Raw genomic sequence first — 22194 nt, 5'->3', positions numbered from 1 at the left:
ATTTTTCAGACTGTTTCTTCCTGCACCTCAATATGTTCTTTTTCCATCTTCATACAAAACGTGAAAATACATTTTTATCCTTCTTGTGTCACTCCCATAGAGTAGCTTTCAGATTATGTAATCCGGACACACATTTGAAAAAAGACTTTTGGATTACATAATCCGGAAGCTAAAAAAGACTTAGGGATTATGTAATTCGAAAACTAATCATGCATATGAAAAAAGGCTTCCAGATTATATAATCCAGAAGCTAATTACGAATTTGAAAAAATACTTTCGGATTACGTAATCCAGAATATTACAAAGAAATATTTTTGAAAATATGAAAATTTATGGAGGTGAGAGAAAAACATATGGAGGTGCGGGAAGAAAGAGTCAACTTTTCAACAACCTCATATGTAATAATTTAAGCCCAATTTTCAACAAAATTAGGCTCTTATCAGTCCAATGTGTGACAGTCATATGCAACACCTTTTCCACCAACATTTTCTCAAAATTAAGTACCTTTTTTAACCGTTATAACCTCAACAATTTTTTATTTTATTTTATTCCTAAAATTAGCCATCATAAAAGGAATTAATGATTAAAATGATCATGAACATCTTGCCATTTTAACTAAAGCATCAAAGCTAGCATTAAGACACTTGAAACACAAATTGTGTTAGAATGTATGGCTGAAACAAAAGGACAAAAATTGTTTTTGAAAGATTTTCCCAAAGACTAGAAGTAGATTGAAAAGATCAGTTAAATCAATCAATTGATTTATGTGTTGAACTGGTTAACAGATTAACAATTATGTGAAAAATATAAATATGTTGTTTTATCAATCAACAAATTGTTTTATGCAGAACACACAAAAGAGTATATAAAATAGTTTACCAGAATAGGGAAGAGAGATTCACATAGAGAAATTTATATTGGTTCACTCTTAACCAAGAGTCACACCCAGTCCCCAATACACCACTGAGAATTCACTAATTAGTCAAAAATAGAATACAACACAACCAAAAGTGTTGATCTTGAATGCCTCAAGAACACAACACTCTCAACCAAAAACATAATTTTCAGAAACAGAATCTGAAACTATTTTACACACAATACATAATTAAAAGAATGAAATAAAATACACCTAGGTTGTATACAGTTGAAGGACAATATAACAAAAAATTGAAGACTTCAAGAATGATTAAAAGCTCTTTGATCTCCTCTCTTGAAAAACGTTTTCAATAAACTATGTCCCTTTTTTTTAAAATGATAAAAGAATAGTCTTTAAATAGACTTTAAAAGATGGTTAAAGCAGTTTGATTATTAAATGAAATTTGTTAAAAGCATTTAAAAACAATTTGTAAATCATAATAGAATTATGTTAAAATCACTTAATTGATTTTTAAAACAAATTGATTGTTTTCATTTTCTGTTAAAAATTGAACATAAAAAATCAATTCATTTATCGAAATAACTGAATGATTTTTTTTGTACAAAAAAGACAAAAGAAAACAAATCATTTTTAAATCCTTTTAAAAATCTTAAGTGTAGTTCAATCGGTTGTCATAATAAATCAACTTGTTGTGCACCAGACTTGAACAAAAACTTGTTCAACTGATTTAAAACACAAAAAAACTAACTAAAATTAACATAGATTTGAAAAAGAAAACTTTCAAAAAGAGATTTCAGATCATACAAATTTGGATCATAACTAAGTGCAAATTAACAACTCAAAATCTACCTAACTACACATACAACAACAACATAAACTAGTAGCTAATATCTAGCTAGTTGCCCATACAAATTGTTGTAAATCCAAGAATGTAAGTATGATGACATAGTTTTAAAACATAAATAATTTATACAAGATTAGACACAAGTCTACATCTAAATGTTTGCCTAAAATATCACCAAGGATTTTTATGATAACAAATAATACCAAGTTTTGATTTATTTAATGAGTTTCTAATTATAAATCAATTAAAGTTTCCCAAAGTTTATATGATCAATAACAGATGTAGTCTAATGCATCTAGTGTTGCACCACCACTAGTGGTAGGAAGTGATAAGGATATTCTTATGTTTTGGATTGGTTTAGTATATGAACTTGTTTTAATTTATATTTTTAGTTTTAGAATACAATGGAAAACTCAAATATGTTCACTATTAAACATGAATTTAATCAAAGAACTTACATAATGTGGAATTTTTTCCTTTAAGAGTAAAGTATGATAGAAAAAAAGAACAACACAAGCAACAAAAGAAAAATAACATAATCGACATATTCATAAGGGAACAAAGAATAATGACAATTCATGGTAAAAACATGAAAAGAAAAGTTCAAAAGGGAAGGATACTTGGGAGAATGGAAAAAGGAGAGCAACACTTGAAGATGGAGAGTTATTCATCTTTAAGATATATTCCATGAAGAATCCTCACTTGACTATTAAGAGAAAAACATAATACTCAAACTCAAGACCACTCTCACAAAGTGTCTCGAAAACTCTCAACTTTAGTATAAAATCCAAATTAAAAGCAAATACAAATGATGAAGTCTGTTTATAATCTTTGGGAAAAAATTTAATACTAAATAAGACTCAAATGTGTCTTAAATTACATGGTTGTGATACTTCCTAAAGTGTACCAAACTTGTAAACTAAATGCGAGTAGAATATTGATTTTCAAATTCAAAATAAAACCAAAAGAAAATATTCTTGATTTGGCAAGATTTCAAACATGCTCTCAATGCCTTGGTTCATGATTTCCTTGCCACTTTGAAATTGTGCTCCTTTTTTATCTACACTTGCTTTGACCTAAAATCCTCCTAACAAATTGGCTCTCCAATAAGCATTGCTTGATTTCCATTCTCCATGCCCTTTTGTAGATGTCTCTTGGAAATAAATTTGGGTTGATAAGAGTCTGCTCATAATTTAGCTTAATTTAGGACAAGAATTTGATATTTTTTTATCATTTTAGAATTTAGGAAACAAACAACATAAAAGATTCTCACTATTGAACATGAATTTAATCCATTAGGGATTATATAATTGGGAAAGTTTGCATCAAAGACTAAAATAAGAGTATGAACATAAGATTAAGAACACAACAACATAAAAAAGAATATAGAACAAACATCGTTAGAAGCTTACCACTAAACATGAGTTTAGTCCATGTGATTATACAAGTGTGAAAACTTGCTTCTAAGAGAAGAAGATGGACATACACTTAGATTAAACATGGAATGAACTATGAAAGGAAAATAACAAGTTCAATTTGGTATTAATTAAGAAACAAAAGAAAATAATGAAAGAAGGAAACTTATGGATTGGTGGAGGAAGTAACACCACATATAAGAGCTTCAAGATTAGTGTTGAAAGGAGTCATCACTTGATCATAAGATCCAAGATATCGATAAGACTAAAAAAAATGACTTTTTCTTTCTTTCAAATAACTCCTGAAAAGATCTAGAACATTACAAGAAAATCTGGAATTACATACCAATTATTACATACAGATAAAAATTCGTATGTAAATTAAATGTTACATACGAATATTTACATATAGAATCTATTCATTATGTAAATAGACATTACATACAAATTTTTCTGTATGTAAACCAAAGGTCATTAAATACTGATATAATCCGTATGTAATTACATATGGATATTACATACGGATTAATTTGTATGTAATTACATAGGGATATTACATACGGATTAATCCGTATGTAATTACATACGAATCCAGAATGTGTATGTAATTACATACGAATCCAGAATCCGTATGTAACACTTACCTATAACAATTTTACATACGAATTTTTGCCAGTATGTAATCTGTATGTAACTATGTTTTACATACGGATTTATGATCTTACATATGGATTTTGACTGTATGTAATTCCAGATTTTCTTGTAGTGGAAGATCTCTCACAATTATCATATATTCAAAAATTATTTATAATGAGAAGAGATAACCATTTATAATCTAATACCATCTCCTAAATGACATTCTAATCTGTCTAACATGAAATGTAAATGTAGAATGTAAAGACTTTAAGTGTGAATGAAATTTAAACTAGGAAAATAAGAGAAATTCAAATTTTAAAATTAAATATTCAAATCTACATCATTGCCTTAGATTCGTTCAAGCCTCCCAAGCTTTAGTCACATTTTTCATCCTTGGGCTTGGATGACTTCAAATTACTTCCTTACTTTTTGGTCTTCCAATGTTCAGACCACGACCTTATTAGGTTTAATAGGTCCAACTACAAAATGACTATTTTCACTTATTTTATAGATCAATATAAATTTCTAATTTCTAAAATATACAATCAAAATATTACTCTACCCTAATCCTCCTTATCCATGCACTCGTCACTTTTAGAAAAAGCCAATTTATGTTCTTATTATTTTCACCACCTAAGAAAATATATTCTTATGTTAAGTTTAAGACACATTAAAAAAAAAATAAACTAATTTTTGTTGCAAGAGCATTTTTGTCTAGTCATGCTTCTTGTAACACAATGTTTTTGAAGTATGATGTATGTATAAACATTGTTTAAATTAATAGTGATGTATTAAGTTCTTGCATGTTGTCTTTAAATTTTTAAAATTTTATTTTAAGTTCAAATTAAAGCTTTGGAAAAACTTAATAAATCTAATAAAATATTCATTTTAAATATGGGTAGTAATGATTTAATATTTTTTAAGACGTACTTAAGTTAAGAAATGACAAATAAAACATAAGTATCTTAGAAGCTAGTTTGCAAGCAAAATAGGTCATAAAAGTTTATAGAAGTAGATCAACATGTTCTTGGGCTAGAAAAGGGAGCGTTCTTAGTAAAAAAGAGACAAGCCATACGCCACTTTTGTTGTAACATGTTGTGTAGAAGAGTGAATGCAAATTCTTCCAGCACCTTTACATTTTTCTTCCTGCACCCCTACATTCTTCAAAAATACCGAAATTATCCTTTACAATATTAGGTGTTTCTGAAATAGTGGTTCCGTAAGCAAAAGGTATTTCCGGAATAGAAAATCTGAAAGACAAAAAAATCATTCCAGAACACCTTTCTGAAACACATTTTTTTTTTCATTTCCAGATTTATTAATCCGGAATACATAAAACATGCTCTGGAAAAGATGTTCTGGAAATATTTTGGAAAGTATAATCCGGAAGTCAATTTTTAAAGGGGGCTAAATAGTCTTCTCTGAAAATGATGGGGTGCAGGAAGAAATTTGTAGAGGTGGAGGAAGAAGTTGCCAAGAGTGAATTGGACAAAGGAAAATGAATTCGAAAACAAGTCCCCACTGTGTTGGGTCCATGTATGGTTTGTATTGATCAAAATTTCTTTTTCTCTCCCACCCCCTTAACATAGGTATGTGTGCTTATCATTTTCAATTTTTTTTTCCTTTTTTACCACATGCAACTCTTGTAGTTTTCAAGGCTTACCCTCACCTATGTTAGAATTGTTAAGAAACTAGCATGATAATTTCAATATTATTATTCACTAATTTCATATTTTATATTAAAATTAAATTTTTATTGAATGTTTATGTATTGAATTTAGTTATCAATATTTTTTATAAAAAGACTTTATATTTTTTTAATAATCTTAAAGATTTTATTAATTGCGTAAATGAGATTTTATTACTTGATTGAATAGTTTTCATTTTTAATATTTATTTGAAAATTACTATTTCGATTTTATTAAATATTTTTAAATACATATGAAAAAAAAAACAGCATAGAAATTGTTTTCCAGCGGAAGTCGATCTGAAGCAATGAAACTCAAAAGAAATTACAATATTGCTTTTCGAGATCCGACTTATGGAGACTGATTTTAATTATAAATGAATAGTATTTCCGTCTGTTTGAATAATTAATAAAAAAGAATTTTTGTCTTATTTCAGGATTATTGAAAGAAAAATTCTCAAAATTCATCTCCCTCGTAGAAAGTGCAGCTCAAATATTTTAAATGGAAAATTATAATAGTTTCATAATTGAGGGGTCTCGGTGTCTTCACGCGGTATACCAATAACGTATTAAACAAGTACATGTCTCACTTCTTAATTCTTATTTTGATAATTCATTTAAATATAACATTATAAAAGTTAATGATTCTTTCACAATTATATATAAAATATTATCTATTTTGAAGTATGATGTTTTGTTACAAATTTATTTTTAAAAAATATTTTGATGGGTTGAAAAAGAAAAAGATATATAAATTGTTTATCGATTTTTTATATATAAAAAATAATTGTATATTTAATAATTTAATTTATATTTTAGTTAAATAACTAAATTTAATATTTTGTTATTTTTAAGGTTTTGAAATTGACGTAAAAGAAAAAAGCTGGATTATTAAAGTAGCTTTTCTCTTTAAAAACTACGTGAAAGAAGACTAACGATGTCAAAGTCTCTCCCATGTTTGTTGCATTTGGCACTAATGTGTACGGAAAATTAACAATTCATTCATAGCTGAACAAATTTGACCTACAGCTGCTCCTTTGGTTTCTTTCTATTATAGAATTACAATGGAAATTGCCTGGAATGACAATGGTTCACATAAACGGATCCAGAAAGAAATTATGTGCATTTTTCAGCTAAATTTTCAGCATTCATCCCTTACTTTTATTTATAAACCCTATAAATTTGCCATTGCCTCTTGCACCAGAACGACAAAGAGAAAGCTCATAATTGATTTTCAAGTTGTGAAACCAACACCATCAAAGAAACATGTCTCACGGCAATTCCAGGTATATTGTTTTTACATTATTAAATTGGAATATATAAAAGTATGATATAACTTTATTTCATAAATCAAATTTTGTGAGATTAACATAGTTATATACAAAGTTTATTGGATGTTTTGAGATTTCATATATGCAAGTCACTTTTTCTTGAAATTAGATTAAGTATAAACCTAATTACTAAGAGTTGAATCTATGTAGACAGATACGGATAAAGACACTGACATGACACGGATACAGACACGGAGTTAGTATAATCTCTAAAATGTAGGACACGGAGACACAAATCTATATATTATATAATTTTGAATTATATAAATTGAAAATAAATATTTGTGTACAAAAATATGTTTCAGATTCTTTTAGGAGCAAGGAAGATATTTTTCATGATTGGTTCAAAAGAATTTGTTCCTTATTTTTATAATCATAATAAAAATTTATACAATAAATTTGAGTTTTTAGAAAATTATTATATTTATACCTTTTAAAATTGTATTAAAACCGTGCTAGAATTTTCAAAAATCCAACAAATAATTTTTGAATTGAACACTTTACCGATAAATGTCCTACGAGTGTCGACATCGATACGTGTGTCCGACACGGATACACCCATTTAAGATAAGTGTCCGAGCCTACTGTGTGTGAACATCTTTCTCTATCTTTTTTCATATTTTATTATTCCTTTTAATCATAGAGAATAATTGGAATCAAGGTAACAACAATTTTGAGCTATTTATAGACTTTGATTCCATTTTACAACTATTGAATATAGATCACGAAGTAAAAGTGGTTCACGCTCAAGCAAAGCAAGGAGCGTCTCACGAAGACGTGAGAGTCCATCTCCTAGTAGGTATAGACGCTCACAAGAGAGAAGACACAGTCCATCACCACGTAGAAAAAGCACTGAACGACCATCACATAGTAGACGCAGTTCATCACAAAATAGAAGTGGAACGAATCACAAGAAACAAGAGTATTATTTCAATCTTTGGATTTATGTTCTGTCTTGACTTGGATTCTCATAATCAACAAGGTTTTATTTCTAGATTAATTAACATTTTAGGCTATGTTAAAATCCATTGACAACAAATATAAAAGGTGAAAACCTTTGTTAAGTATAAATCCTAAACCTTAAACCTCTGGCTCTGTATCACTGTGCAGAAAAATTACGTCTTATCGTGCCGCTGTGGACCACTGCATAGAGACTAGTATTAGCCTTACTGATACAAGAAACAAGGAAAGAACAAAGACACCATCCCGCAGGTCAAGCTATATTCAAACTTTCAACTTATATTTTTTCTTCCTTACAATTTTCTTTCAGGGTCACACTGCATAACCTCTTCCCTCTATATTTAGACATGCTGTTAATGATTTTCTCCAGAAAAAAATAATAATAAGACGTTTAGTTAAATTATGCATAATAATTTCATGACACTCTAACAACTTATTTTAAAATGATTGAATGTTGATCTGAACAGTCCAAGTAGATCGCGGAGTAAAAGTAGATCGAAAAGAAAAGGTAGCAAATCTCCAAAAGCTAAAACTGCATCTCCTAGAAGATATGGCAGTGAGAAAGCACTAGGTTATTATAGGTATAGGCGTTCACAAGAGAGAAGAACTAGTCCATGCCAACGCAGAAAAAGCACTGAAAGGCCACACATTCCTTCGCAAAAAATAAGTGCAAGTTGCAACCAAACAAAGGTAACCAAGCTTCTGCTACCAGGTGAGTGCTACTCCGCTTTAAATTCCTTTTAGGTTTTCATTTTGTTATAAAGTGGACTTTAAGCCTAACTCAATCCCATAAAACCGGCTCATAAGGTTGAGGTTTGTACCTACTTATATAAAATGAAATGTCCTTATCTCTAGTTGATGTGGGATCTCAACATCATTCAACGTTAACACTGTGTATTATTATTGTGACAAATTTTGCTTTTGTCTTTCATTACTATGTGTAGCTAAACATTGATTGTACATAGATATGCATGTATGCAGATGAGCAAATATTGGAAGAAAATGAGATTGAGACGAAAGCATTGAGCCTTCGTGCAGCGGAGGAACTGTCGAAGGCACCAAAAATTGGTGAGATATACAATGAGGTGGAAGCTGATGTGAAAAACATAGAGAAACGGTTGAAATATCTTTCTCAGAAACTCCAAATGTTGTCAATTAACGAGGCAAATGAAATAGCTGATGCTGCATATCTTCTCAGACTTTTGAGAAAACCTAATAATGAGATTGAGATGGCTGGGCAAATGGCACTTAGAGGTGCCCTTTTGATGCTTCAGGCAGAAATGCTATCCAGCAAAGGAAAGGAACTACTTGAGCAGAGTAAAAACAAGTTAAAGTTCACTATGCTTTGAGCCATAAAAAGTTAGAATGGGTTTACTAAGAAGAGTTAAAGTATTTTTAATGTATTCATAAACTTGTTAATTTAGGTTTTATTAGAGTATTTTTTTAATATAATAAACTTTCATATAATATTTTCTTAGAGTTTTTTTATTAATAGGTATAGATTAGTTATGTATAGTTTTTTTTTTTAATATATGGGTATAATACTTCCTTTACCTTTTGGAGATCATCATCTATTTATAGTTTTTTGGCTTATCTCTTCCCATTTATATTTTATCTTCATAATAATATCACACACAAATTTAAATAATAACAATCATATCTCTTATGCATCAATTTATGACTTTATATGAAATAAAAACCATCTGAATAAAAGATCTTTATTAATCAATATTTTATTATTTTTTTCTCTATCTTCATGTAACTTTGAGATAAAGAATTTCTGATATATTGACAAAAATTTAAGAGAAAAATAAGGGATGAAAAAACTCGCAAGAAAAAATTCGTTTATCTGTAAAACATAACAACCATTTTCCTTATTACCTCACATCAGGTTTATATCCGATTAAGATCATATAACCAACATAATCCGAACAGTACAGTTATGTTTAGGATTTGTATTTTGGAACCAATTGAAGAGTAGTTTGTAAATGTTCTAGACAGTCCAATAGGCAACCTAAACTCAGAACATTCAAGATAGTCAAGAACAAGTGTGCTCTTAATCTAAATTGATATTTGTCTATCTGTGAGGTTTTACCTAGTATATATGGAGTCAGTTTTAACTCCATGTCTGTCGTTATGATTCTCTCTTTACTGCCTGGTTAATGCTAACTAATCCAAATCTCTATCCTATGTTATTTCCTTTACATTATTCATTTACATCGACCTCCTACCTAAATGATCAAGGGTCGGCCCAAGGCCCATAACCCAACATGCCCCCAGCCATATGCGTAGACAAATAAAGCTACTGTTGGCTTAAAGTTGTACTTGATCACCAGGTAGGGTACACCCGCGATAATTAGATCGGCGTCCTTCCTTAATCGTCAAGGGTCGACCCAAGCCCATAACCCAACATGCCCCCAGCCTTATGCGCAGACAAATAAGGCTACTATAGATCCTTTTTTACTATCAACTTCCGAGCTCGTGCCTTTTCGACAAGCCCTCATTAAATGTGTTCTGCTCTGCGTCTCATCATTCGTCTGTTTCGTCTTCCCAGGCCCACGTGTCGTCAAACTGGAGTGGGATTGGCATCTCCTTCCTAAATTGGACTAATCGTTGTCGACATTTTCTTCGTATTGATAGATCTCCATTTCCTTCACCTGCAAAAAATATAATTTAAATCGACATCTCCTTCCTAAACTGGACCAATCATTGTTGGCATTTTCTTCATCTGATAGATCTCCATTTCCTTCACCTGTAAAAAATATAATTTGAATCGGCATCTCCTTCTTAAACTGGATCGATCGTTGTTAGCATTTTCTTCATCTGATAGATCACCATTTCCTGCACCTGCAAAAAATATAATTTCTTGGTACCTTACCAAGCTCTTCACCTGATTAAGGATTTTTTGGTACCTTATTAGACTCTTCATTGGATTAAGGATTGTTTGGTACCTTATCAGGCTCTTCACGTGATTAAGGATTTTATTTGGACCAAGCATCTAGCTTGACACCATGATCATCATGGATTTTCTTTGGACCAAACATCTAGCTTGACACCATGATCAACATGGAATTTTTATATTGGACTGATCGTGCTCCTACAATTTCAAACTTGTACTCCATATATAGTATATTGAATAAACACTCTTATTTTCAATCAACATAAATTTCAACGAAATACTCAACTTAATTTACGTATAAAATAAGGAAAATTTTAAATATATATTGTGGAGGTAGGAAAAGTTTTACCTAGCCCCACGGTGAGCGCCAAAATGTTCTAGACAGGCCAATAGGCGACCTAAACCCAGAACATTCAAGGTAGTCAAGAACAAGTGTGCTCTTAACCTAAATTGAGATTTGTCTATCTGTGAGGTTTTACCTAGTATATATGGAGTCAGTCTTAACCCCGTGTCTGTCGTTATGATTATCTCTTTACTGCCTGGTTAATGCTAATTAATCCAAATCCCCGTTCTATGCTATTTTCTTTACATTATTAATTTACATTGGCCTCCTACCTGGCCCAAGGCCCATAACCCAACATGCCCCCAGCCTTATGCATAGACAAATAAGGTTACTGCTGGCTTAAAGTTGTACTCGATCATTAGGTTGGGCTACACCCGCGATAATTAGATCGGCGTCCTTCCTTAATCGCCAAGGGTCGGCCCAAGCCCATAACCCAACAGTAACTAAATCAAAGACACTCTAGAAACCCTCACTTGGCATACAAACAAGGGTCTTTTGGAGCATCTTAAGAGGACCTACACGACACCTCCTTAAGCTACTAAAGCTCGCCATGGTTAAGCTTGTTTAACTAGGGTTATGGTAGCTTAAGGAGAGAGTTACCTCCATCCTCTTCATCTATAAATAGGTAAAACTCACACATTGTATTTAGATTTGAAAATATTTAATGATTGAAAATATTTAATGAAAAACTCTGAATTTAAGACTCATTCTCTCCCAAATCTTCCTTTGCTAGAGAGCCTTCAAAGCCTAGTGAAATCCCTATAAAGTTGGTCAAACCTCTTTGTAATCCTAAACACCAAACTATTCCAAATCCTCATCAAAACCTCTCATTCACGATGCAAGATCGTCTCCATTTCGCTGCCACTACATTCCACTCTCACAATCCATCACCTTGGATTGCATTAGGTGTCAATGAAGAATATAAAAAAATGGAAAAATTGTCATTTAACATCTTATGTGGAGGTGTTCAAGAAGAAAGCATGGAGGTGGAGGAAGAAATTGGCCATTAGTTTCATAGTTTTCACTCAAACAAAGTTAATTTTGCTACAAAAAAGTTATATTCATAGTTACTATTTGCACTACTCTGAAATATGACTACAACTCCTTACTCATTTTATTCGCAATTGCCGGTTTCCTATTTGTCACACTAAAGAAAGATTCTGTATTTTGGATTATGAAAGTCCAAATCATGGTTTCTCATCCATTAACCCACCTAAAAAGCATGTGATATACAAAACTAAATAATTTTTTTATGAAGTTATTATTATTTTAGTTTGACTTAAAATAAACAGAATTTCTCAAAATAAAACAAAAATAAATTCAACATGTTACAAAAATCACCTAATTTTGTTTCATTCTATCCATGAATGACAATGTAGTTGTCTGTCTTGAACTTTTTGATTTATTTAATGATGTTACGTGAGAACATGAGACAAATAGCTTAGCCATTGCTTCTTGCCATAATCTGTAAAAAGATCCGATTAAAAAAAATGTAATGAAATAATAAAATAGTAAATAGAATGAAAAATAAATAAACTTGAGGTTAAAGGAATGGAAAAGTTTACTAGTATGTAGAGTGTATTTTACTGTATAAACGAGGAAAACGAAAAAAACATAACCTGAATCATTGATTAAGAACTTCACTCCCCTCCGCCGCGAGCCGTCATCGGAGATTCGTCGTCTTCTTTTTCTCGGTGGAAGTCAAAGACGATACAGTGATTTTCTTCAGGCTTGAAAAAACGAGTAAGAGTTGAAAAAGTCTATTTTAGTCTTAAAAAATAATAAAAATATTTAAATAGTACGTCTTAAACAAACTAAACTTAGTTGACTTGAAAACACCAAATGAGTTCCACTTTCCACAACTCTGCTATGAAGTTGCAGAGAAACTTCGATTTTTTTTTCATGGTTTTCTGAGAGCTTTCGCAATCACATCCATAAAGCTGAACCAGATACCATTAGTTTCTGCGTCTTTCTCCATCTCTGTAGCTGAAAGTTTTCCCATTCTCTGACTTCAATTGAAGATGGCACAAGCCGATTTCAGTTGGATGATTCCCATCGAAGTCATGCTGGGTTCTCTCTTCCATGGCCAAGTCCAAGCCTGCAGCATCTCAAGCGTCACGGAGGAGCTTCGAGGCCCAAACGAAGCAGCTTTCAAGCCAAAAGAGGTCTCCATAGGACCCTTACACAGAGGAATCACCAGACACCTCCAACTGATGGAAGAGACAAAGTGGCGTTACATGCGCGAGTTTCTCGACAGAAGAGGAACGGAAGAACAGAACAGAAGATCAGAACAGAGACTCAGAGAATGCGGCACCGACATCCTCAAATTGGACAAACTCATCATCGCAAGCTACGGAGGTAACATCGAATCTGAACCGCACGAGTTAGCCAAGATAATGATAGTTGATGGGTGTTTTTTGTTGGAGCTCCTTATCAGACTTGGCGATTTTATATGTAACAATTGTAGCAACCCAAATGACCCTATATTACAGAACCATGAGAAGGTGGTTTCTGTTGTGAACGACATCACAATGCTTGAGAACCAAGTTCCCTTCATCGTACTCAAGAAGTTGTTCAGGAAGGTTTTTCCCGATCGCAGTGACATCCACAATGATCACCGTGTTGCTAATATTGTTCGCAGAGCTTTTGGTTACCCTGAGGTGAATAACTCTGGTGGCGTGCACGTTCTTCACTTGATGCACTTGTCCACAGTGGAACAGACTCAGCAAGAGGGTAAACGCGTGAAGCAGGAGCTTCAGAGATGCGCCACGAGGCTTCACGCTGCTGGAATAACAATCGAGGCTGCAGACATCACTGGTGGGCATGAGTGGGTGGATTGGTTCAACTTTGACATTACTTTCAGTGGCAGTGTGCTGAGAATTCCACCGCTGTGTGTGAAGGAAACAACCGAAGTGAGGTGGAGGAACTTGATTGCGTGGGAGCAGAGCAGAATTTGGATCAGATGTAAGTACACTTCGTATGCATTGTTCTTCCAAGGGCTGGTGTGTTGCAAGCATGACATTGAGCTGCTAGAGGAGAAAGGGGTGATAGTGAATAAGAGTAGGAAGAGCAAGGAAGAACTTTTGGATATGTTCGACACGATTTCTAAGGGAGCTGAGTACATGGATTCGAGTTATGAGGATGTTTGTGATAGATTGAACAAGTACCGGGGGAGGAAAGTCAGAAGTGCATTGAAAAAGGTTCCTATTGTGACTTGGCATGGATTCAGAAGGGTTTATGAGATTATAGTTTACTACTGCAGAAACTGGTACAGAATTTTGATACGTGATCATTTCCCCACAGTGTGGAAATTCATAGGCGTGTTAGCAGCGGCTGCACTCCTTGTTCTCACAATTATGCAGACCTATTATTCATCCCGCACAAAAGACTGAACAGTGTTTTGTAACCATTATGGTGAGAAACTAAATAATGGACAGAAACTTAATCAGTGGTTAAGTAAATAAGTAAATGTGAAGGTTCAAGAGGATAGAGATTTTGCAAACTTTCTATTGGTGGAATCAAGTGAAAAGTGGAATCATGTATTGGCTTTTACCAAACGAATAAATTCCAATCTTGATTTTTGTTTTAGGAGTAATGGCTTTGGCTTTTTGCTGGTTAACAATCACAGTTTCACTGATTTTGCTTCTCCTTGACTTGTCCATTTTCTACCAAGAAAAGTAAAGGGCAGGTAGAGAATTTATAAGGAACATGAAATTGTGCCTTAGTTCAAAAGGGTAAATTCAACTTTTCATAAATCTCAGAAACTTTTTGCAAGTCTTTGAACCAACCAGTTCTTAAGGAAAACTGATGTTAAACCAGTTGATGATGCTATATTCAATATTTTTTAAAATTCTAAAGCATACACTATCAAATCAATGTAATTAAGAGCCATGCAAGAAATTACAATGTACTCAAATTAAAATATCAAATATTACTCTTAATTATAATAATATCTAATACCGTAATATCTGATCAACTTTGAAAACCTTTCTTATGACTTCATAGTTATGAAATATGGAATCAAGATTGGGTAAATGTTAACTATTCCACTCAAGTCATATTAAATTTTTATTATAAATTTGGATTGTTATTAAGAATTTTATTTTAAATATTTATTGATTTTTTATAATAACATTTGAATTATAAAATTACACTGTTTCGAAATTTACTTGTTATTTTATTATAATAAAAAATTAAAAATTTCAAATTATATGAAATATATATTATACATTTTTAGTATATTCCTACTTTCCTTTTGAAACTAAACCACTTCCAATAACTTTTTCTTCCTCTTTCTCAAACTTTATCCCTTCAGTTATCCTCAGCCATGGCGTCACTGCTGCTAGCATCCCCTCCTCCACTCTCCACTCAATTTCAGACTTCCATGTCTCACCTTTCCTTCTCTCACTCCCAAACTCTCTTCTCGTCACTCTCCACTCCTTTCCCTTCCCTCTCAGCGTCTGCAACCTCCAATCTCTCCCTAACTCCTTCTGGTACATTCTGCAACACTAAATCCATTTTTTTTTCAACAACTTTGCGTTATTATGCATGATTTCTGACACCCCATTTTCCAATTTTGTGTATTTTGTTATCTCCCAGTGTACTGCGGAAGAGGGGACAGGAAAACGGCAAAGGGGAAGCGCTTCGCCCATTCGTTTGGGAATGTAAACTTCTGCTCCCATTTTCACTTTTCTTTTTTAGTTTTAATGTTATGCTTTTCTTGGTTCTAATGTTGTGAATGGAATTGGGAGGTATTATTAGGCGAGGCCAAAGGACAAGAAGAAGGGTAGAGGGCCACCAAGGATTTATGCTCCACCGGCACCTTCCAAGAAAAACAGATTCGAAGATAATGAGGTGGTGAAGATTGAAATTGACGAGTCTCTCTTTTCTGGCTGATTTTACTGCTGAATTGTACTTTTTGAGCCTTTCATGGTTTAGTTGTTGATATATCATTCCATTGTGAGATATATACAATTCGGATTTGGGTAATGTTCTTTCATCAGTTTTTTTTTTTTTTAAATTTATATCCTTAATTGAGGTAACTCTTTTATTTGTCTTGTTTTACTGCACTATTTATGAATGGTCTTGCTTTGGAATTTTGAACGTGGGGATTGGAAAAAGTTGTAAAAATTGTAATTTTAAGGTGTTTTTTTCTTAGGATTTGTGCTTCACTGGACTTTTTGTATCCTCTAAACAATGGTTTCTGCTAACGTTAAAGAAAAGTATTAGATGTTAGCAGAATGAGAGATGGGAAAAGGAAAACACTATGAGCATGTCCATTGACCAGATTCGGCAGCCTTGCCTCAAGAATGCACATTGTGCCTTATACTGTAATTCTTCTTTGTTCAACTAGGGGCATATGATTGATAGTGTTTTTGTATGTTAGCTCAAAGGAAAGCGCAGTCATTTTCATTCGTTTCTAATGGTGTTGCTCTTCTTACTTTTGTCCCTTGTGCTAGATATTCTTAAAAATAAAAGGTTAAAAAGGAACCTTTCAGTTTTATTTGCTTTATACTTTTGGACATGTCATATTAAATACACTGGTTTTAGCTTCTGAAGATCAAAGGAATGGATCACGCAGGACATAAAGCACCAGAAGGTACTTGTATATGTCTTCTTCCTTGTTAATTTGAGTTGCTTCCTTTGATCTTTCTCAGCGTATACAATTAAAAGTTTGTATCTATACAAAAGAAAATTTCTTCACTTGATAGTCTTGCTCTTTAACAGGTTAATACGGCTTCCCTTATTGACAAAATCTCCACCTTTTTCATGCTAATAACTACTTACCCAAGAAGGGTATTTATTGATGGTTGCAAATGACACAATAATTTGATACAAGTCTTTCAATGACACTTCCTTCTTCAATTGTCAATCTGCTACTACGTTTGGTCCATAAATGAATCCTGAAAGTGTTATTCCCACTGAGCTGAAGCAGTTTGGCTTTTACCCATCTTGATTCGCTCTGAGTTTTTAGTTTTGTAAAGAACCCAGTTATCTTGTTCCATTCTACTGGATAAAAGGCCTTAGGAGGCAAGATTGTAAAGTTGAAATCGTGTCTTTTCCTCAGCCTCTTAATTACTCTTGAAACCAGGCAGGGGCCGTTATGCCCCCATTTGTTTCCATCAAAAGTCAGTGCAAATTCACGGATGAATGTATGCAGAAGTGGATGTCTCATATCAAAAATAAGAACTGCATTATTTAATCTGGTCCAGTGCTTAGAACCCAAACTCGTGCTCTGTGCACCAATATTATTCCTTAACCTTGTTAAGGGTTTAATAATTATAAAATCTGTATCTATGTAGATACCACCATAACTGCAAGTCTTATCAGATTAGATAGATTCTGAGATAAGGGAATCACACCAGGATCCTTTTTACCCTTCTTTAGCTCATGAAACCAAGATTCTGCTGGAGTCCTCTTGACCAAAAATGACAAGTCTGTGGCCATTGCTTTCACTTTGAACCCACGATCATGCAGCGGCTTCAGGATCCTGTAGCCATGTCCGGTGTCCAAAGTTCTTGATAGAATTACCAGGCATGCGTTGGGATGGCTCTTGAAAATGGTTTCCACTGACACCAATTCTCTCCCTCCAAACAAACCTGCAGGTGAAATCCATGTCATGAAAAACTGAGTCTTGCAGTCGCGGCTGAGAAATCCCAAAACTCGAGCATGAAACTGTTGGGTCAAGTTGTTTGACTTGAGGATCTTGAAGTGATGCAGCTGTTCTCGAAACCAAGCTTTTAATTCTTCTTCCGTGGCATTGAATGGGGCAACTAGAGTATAGTTGTTTGGCCTCTCAGCTTCATCCTTCTTTTCTTGAATGGAACGAAAATTTATGTCAACAAGTGTTGATCTTATTGTTTTTGTTGTTCTGTTATTGTGAAGTTCCAACTTCTCTGGAGCCTTCTGTGTTAGCTACAGAGTGTAGGGAATCCTGGTAGATAACACCATCTGCATATATGAGAAAAACTATGGCAGAGGAAGTGATTAATGAAAAGACTGATGGCTTGGCATGTTTAAGCACCTGATGAACAAACATCCTAATGATGTTCTTGCCTGATAGGAGTTGGAATTATTGATTTCTACGTTTTTTTCTTATATGGTAGGTATAATCTTATAAAACTCTTATGATTACAAAGTCAAAGATTATATAAAACGATACTCAGAAACATGGTTATCTAGTATCATATACGATAATATGCCCTATAGAGTGGCTTGTAAGAATCTCGAATATAGAGCTAAACGAAGGAGGGGTGTGTTGGAGTGTAGACCTTAAACAATTTATTTGCTTTGGAAGTCATGAGAGGAACAATAACCTTGTACCTTCCAAAATCCCGCAGTGTTTGCTACAAAATTTCCCCTTTTAACAACATCATTTGATGTATATGAAAGAGGAGAAAGAAAAACAATGGAAACAATACACCCATGCAAAATAATATTTTCCTTATTTGGTATACAACAAAACATAGAAGAAAAGAAAAGAAAAAGTGATAGTTCTACATCAAAATTGTTCCTTTCAATTCGAAAAGAATGCCACACAAAAAGTGATGTGAGTTGATTTTAGTATTGCACATTTTATTGATTGCTCTTTGCTTAAGATTTTTAATTTAGCAATTATGATGAGAACTTTAAGAAGATTCCCACTGGTCACGAACTTAACTAAGTGGTTAAGTAAGTGTGAAGGTTCACTTCAGAAAGGCAAAGAGAAAAGGCAATTATAAGGTGACAAATGATGCAATGGTGCAAACTTAGAGACAAGGATCAAGTAAAGAAGAAGAACAAAGTAAAGAACAAATTAAAGAGTGGAAAAGGATGTATATGGAATGGAAGGAAGACGTAAATAAAAATAACAAAAGGAAGGGATGAAGAGATCTTATGGTAAGAAAGGAAGTCACAACACTTGGAGTAGAGGGACTTTAAGATGAGTGATGCAAAAGCCGCCACTTGAGATATTATCCTTCACCCAAGATGGGTGAAGGGTAGAAATTGCAAGGGAGAGGGGCTGCCTAGGGTGTGGACCATGGTCAAAACCGCACCTTTAGGCATAACTTCTAGAAGGTAGGTTAAAAAACCCTAATTCTAGGTGCCTTGTCTTGAAAAAGTGGGCTTGGTACAAACCCATTTCGCTAAGTACATTCTCTTTTATGCTATGTGAACCTACTCTAACCTATTTTGCTATTTGGACCCCTAAAGTGAGCCTAATTTATTTACAACCATGTTTTTGTCTTTTAAAAAGACTAGAAGAAAGAGCATTTGGTGTTCTGGTCTATGCCTAGTTCTTCTTCTGGTGAGGTCCGTCTGATCTTTGTTGGGGTCTTGACTTGATTGTTGAGATGAGTGCTCATAGTGTGAATTGTCTCTTGAGTCCTTAGTCATCTTCTTGGCTACTTGGAATGTATCATGCCCCCCAAGTTGGAGAGTGCATAACTTTGAAGAAAGGTGCCATCAACACCCACCACTAAAGCCTTTTTTTTCCTATTGTAAAGTTACATAGTTTTAGTGGGATAGTGATCGAAATGTATATTTAGGTTGGGAAGTTAAAGTAGAATAAATATTTAATGTGTATGAGGTCGAAGAGGACCAAAAAGTTAAGTTTAACTTCCCTAGAATTTGTAGATTATGTCATGTAGTGGTGACATCAAGTTGCAATGGACATTGGTTTGAATAAGAAGTCAATCATAGTCTCTTGGTATGATTTAAAAGAATGCATGCACGTGCGGTTTGTTCCTCCTCACTATAGGAATGAACTTTTGTTGAAGTTCCAACAACTTCAACAAGGACCTAGGAGTGTAGATGAATACTTCAAAGATTTAGAAGTAACTTTGACAAAGATTAATATGCATGAAACTGAAGAGTCAAATATTGCTAGATTTGTGAGTGGATTAAGAGAAATTCAAAATGTTGTAGGACTTTATGAGTATACATCTTTTAGAAAAATTGGTTCACGTAGCCATCAAGGTTGAATCACAACTTTTTAAGAAAACATCTCTCAAACATACTCATAATGATGACTTCTATGACTCATTTTGGAAGGGTAAAAATAATTTTTCAAAACAAAATAATTTTAACAACGTTATATTTAGATAATATTTAAAAGATGACATTAGTTTAAATTTATTTATTGTAACATTTATTTTAAAAATATTACTGTTTATTTAGTTTATAGTGAGATTTACGTAAAAATTGTTACTACAATAATTAAAATTTGTTTATTTTGTTTATACTGACATTTATGTAAATAAAATGTTACAATAGTAATTAAAATTTATATATTATGACATTTTAAATAAGTGTAATTGTGAAAATGTTACTATCTATGAAATGGTGTAATGCTCTAAATTCTAAGATTATAAGCCATTTTACTAACTTAAAAGTGCTTAATAAATTTAAATGCATAAAATAACATAACTATATAAGTTTTCTATATATATAATTTGTTTATTTCTTTTAAAAACTATTATTATGTAATTATAATTTCATTTTTTTTGAAAATGTAATAAATTCTTATTAAAAATATAAATATTTCTATTTATTTTTTAGAAAAATTTACATGTTTTTTTTGAATAATTCATTTTATCTAAACTAATCACTAGGAGAAAATAATTAAATAAAAATCAATTTAGACAAAAAATAATTGGTATCTAAATTGATATGTATATTGATAAATAGTTTCTAAATTAGTATCTAATTAGCTACCAAGGTTTTAACTATCAAGTTTTAAAATTTAAATAATTGATAGCTAAAACCTTGCGTAACTAATTAAATACCAATTTAGAAACTATTTATCAATAATAGAAACTAATTTAGATATCAATAATTTTTTTAATCTCTATATAATATCTAATTTAGTCAATATAAGAACTAATTATTTTATATTTCTAAAATTGATTTCTATTTAATGAGTTTTTAGTAATAAATTAATCTAAAATTTAATATTTATTTAATCATAAATTATTTTTTACTTATTAATTTAAATTATTGTATTATTAAGGTTTTTTTACAATCTTTTACTATATATATCATCTTGAATTATAGATGCAATTTGTTTTAAACTTCTAATTAAAAATATTGGATCAAGTATATCTATTATTAGGTAAGAAGTCACATTACACTTCATTCATGATCTAATTTACTTGACATAAGTATGAAAATAATTATTTTAGCCTATAATGTTGGAGATCAAAATATTTAGTTACTATATTAACTAAATTAAAGACCATGTTATAAATTAAAAAAATTTATTATCTAAAATTAGTTTCTACTTTTAACCATTACTAAGGTTTTAACTACCAACTACTTTATATTATAAATTAGTCTCTATTAATCATTTAAAGATTAATTTAAAATATAAAATATTAGTAGTTAAAATCTTTATAGTTAATTTAGATACCAATTTAAAAATCATTTTATAATTTTTTTATTAATAATAAAAATAACTTTAGATATATTTTTTTTTTAGTTTTTAAATTAATATAATGATTAATTATTTTTTTGTGTTGTTATTTAATTTGTAGTTCTAATAATAAATGTTCCATATAGGAGATAAACATAAATCAAATAAATCAAATTTATCATTAGTGTATCAACTCAAATCATTTAGGATTATTATGTGAAAATACATTTTCCCTTCTTTTTTTCTTTTTTAAAATTAAAAGACTATATTTCCAGTGTTGTCCTTTAGATCCAACGGATATTAATAACTTTAAGGAGCACTAGATAGATCACCAAAACCAGAGAAACATCAAGAGTGTGTTTGGAAATTCATCATAACAATGTCCATACAAAAAATGGAAAATAAATAGTGGAAAATTAATAAAATTAAATAAAAAAAACAACTATTTTAAAATTGTTTTTAAAGTGAATTAACCCATCCCCTTTAATTATGTGAGTGTGGACTTTAACGTGCGTCTTTCCCTATAATGCTCTTTTCAGTGTTTGGAGTCTTTTCTTTGCTGAAGTTCTGCCTGAACACTTTTGGGAAACCCTAATCTTAGGGACATCATTATTATATTTGGAGAAATATTATAACCAAAGTTGAAAATTCTTTAAATTGAATCAAAATACACTACTACTAATAATAATAATAATAATAATAAAAGTATACCTTCTGCCATTGAATCACTTACATTTTAAGAAGATTTTACTTATTTAGTAATCACTTCAACAATAAATTCAAAACTAAATTTTGATTGATTGTCCATA

General features: G+C 31.8%; 3 protein-coding genes and 1 pseudogene across 4 annotated transcripts; 3 read left to right on the top strand and 1 right to left on the bottom strand.

The window, feature by feature from the left end:
* The first annotated feature begins 6624 nt into the window (after positions 1–6624).
* On the top strand, positions 6625–9317 carry LOC137819642 (uncharacterized). 2 transcript variants are annotated; one of them, XM_068623544.1, is made up of 5 exons: positions 6625–6745; positions 7512–7712; positions 7901–8002; positions 8218–8462; positions 8732–9317. In XM_068623544.1, exons 1-5 carry the CDS (start codon positions 6726–6728, stop codon positions 9097–9099), a joined length of 936 nt encoding a protein of 311 aa, XP_068479645.1. In that variant the 5' UTR covers positions 6625–6725; the 3' UTR covers positions 9100–9317. The 2 variants fall into 2 exon arrangements, with proteins under 2 accessions (XP_068479645.1, XP_068479646.1); XM_068623545.1 differs by lacking the exon at positions 7512–7712 and having other exon boundaries at positions 6627–6745.
* A 3696-nt stretch (positions 9318–13013) lies between these two features.
* LOC137818471 (UPF0481 protein At3g47200-like) lies at positions 13014–14587 on the top strand. The gene has a single exon (XM_068621923.1). The coding sequence runs from the start codon at positions 13014–13016 to the stop codon at positions 14382–14384; it is 1371 nt and encodes a 456-aa protein (XP_068478024.1). The 3' UTR covers positions 14385–14587.
* Positions 14588–14809: 222 nt separating this feature from the next.
* LOC137818472 (small ribosomal subunit protein bTHXc-like) lies at positions 14810–16149 on the top strand. The gene is made up of 3 exons (XM_068621924.1): positions 14810–15485; positions 15592–15656; positions 15754–16149. The coding sequence occupies exons 1-3, from the start codon at positions 15320–15322 to the stop codon at positions 15886–15888; spliced, it is 366 nt and encodes a 121-aa protein (XP_068478025.1). The 5' UTR covers positions 14810–15319; the 3' UTR covers positions 15889–16149.
* A 643-nt stretch (positions 16150–16792) lies between these two features.
* LOC137819068 (uncharacterized) lies at positions 16793–18031 on the bottom strand (annotated as a pseudogene).
* Between the last annotated feature and the right edge of the window lie 4163 nt (positions 18032–22194).

The sequence above is a fragment of the Phaseolus vulgaris genome, chromosome 10 (assembly GCF_000499845.2).
Source record: "Phaseolus vulgaris cultivar G19833 chromosome 10, P. vulgaris v2.0, whole genome shotgun sequence".
NCBI classification, from domain to species: Eukaryota; Viridiplantae; Streptophyta; class Magnoliopsida; order Fabales; family Fabaceae; genus Phaseolus; species Phaseolus vulgaris.
Note: the sequence above shows the minus strand (reverse complement) of the source record. Positions and strands in the feature narration are given on the sequence as shown.

Coding starts and splice junctions, on each gene's coding strand:
- LOC137819642 (XM_068623544.1), top strand. CDS start 6,726: ATGTCTCACGGCAATTCCAG. Junction 6,746..7,511: donor ATGTCTCACGGCAATTCCAG/GTATATTGTTTT, acceptor TATTGAATATAG/ATCACGAAGTAAAAGTGGTT. Junction 8,003..8,217: donor ACAAAGACACCATCCCGCAG/GTCAAGCTATAT, acceptor TGATCTGAACAG/TCCAAGTAGATCGCGGAGTA.
- LOC137818471 (XM_068621923.1), top strand. CDS start 13,014: ATGGCACAAGCCGATTTCAGTTGGATGATTCCCATCGAAGTCATGCTG.
- LOC137818472 (XM_068621924.1), top strand. CDS start 15,320: ATGGCGTCACTGCTGCTAGCATCCCCTCCTCCACTCTCCACTCAATTT. Junction 15,486..15,591: donor TCTCTCCCTAACTCCTTCTG/GTACATTCTGCA, acceptor GTTATCTCCCAG/TGTACTGCGGAAGAGGGGAC. Junction 15,657..15,753: donor TCGCCCATTCGTTTGGGAAT/GTAAACTTCTGC, acceptor AGGTATTATTAG/GCGAGGCCAAAGGACAAGAA.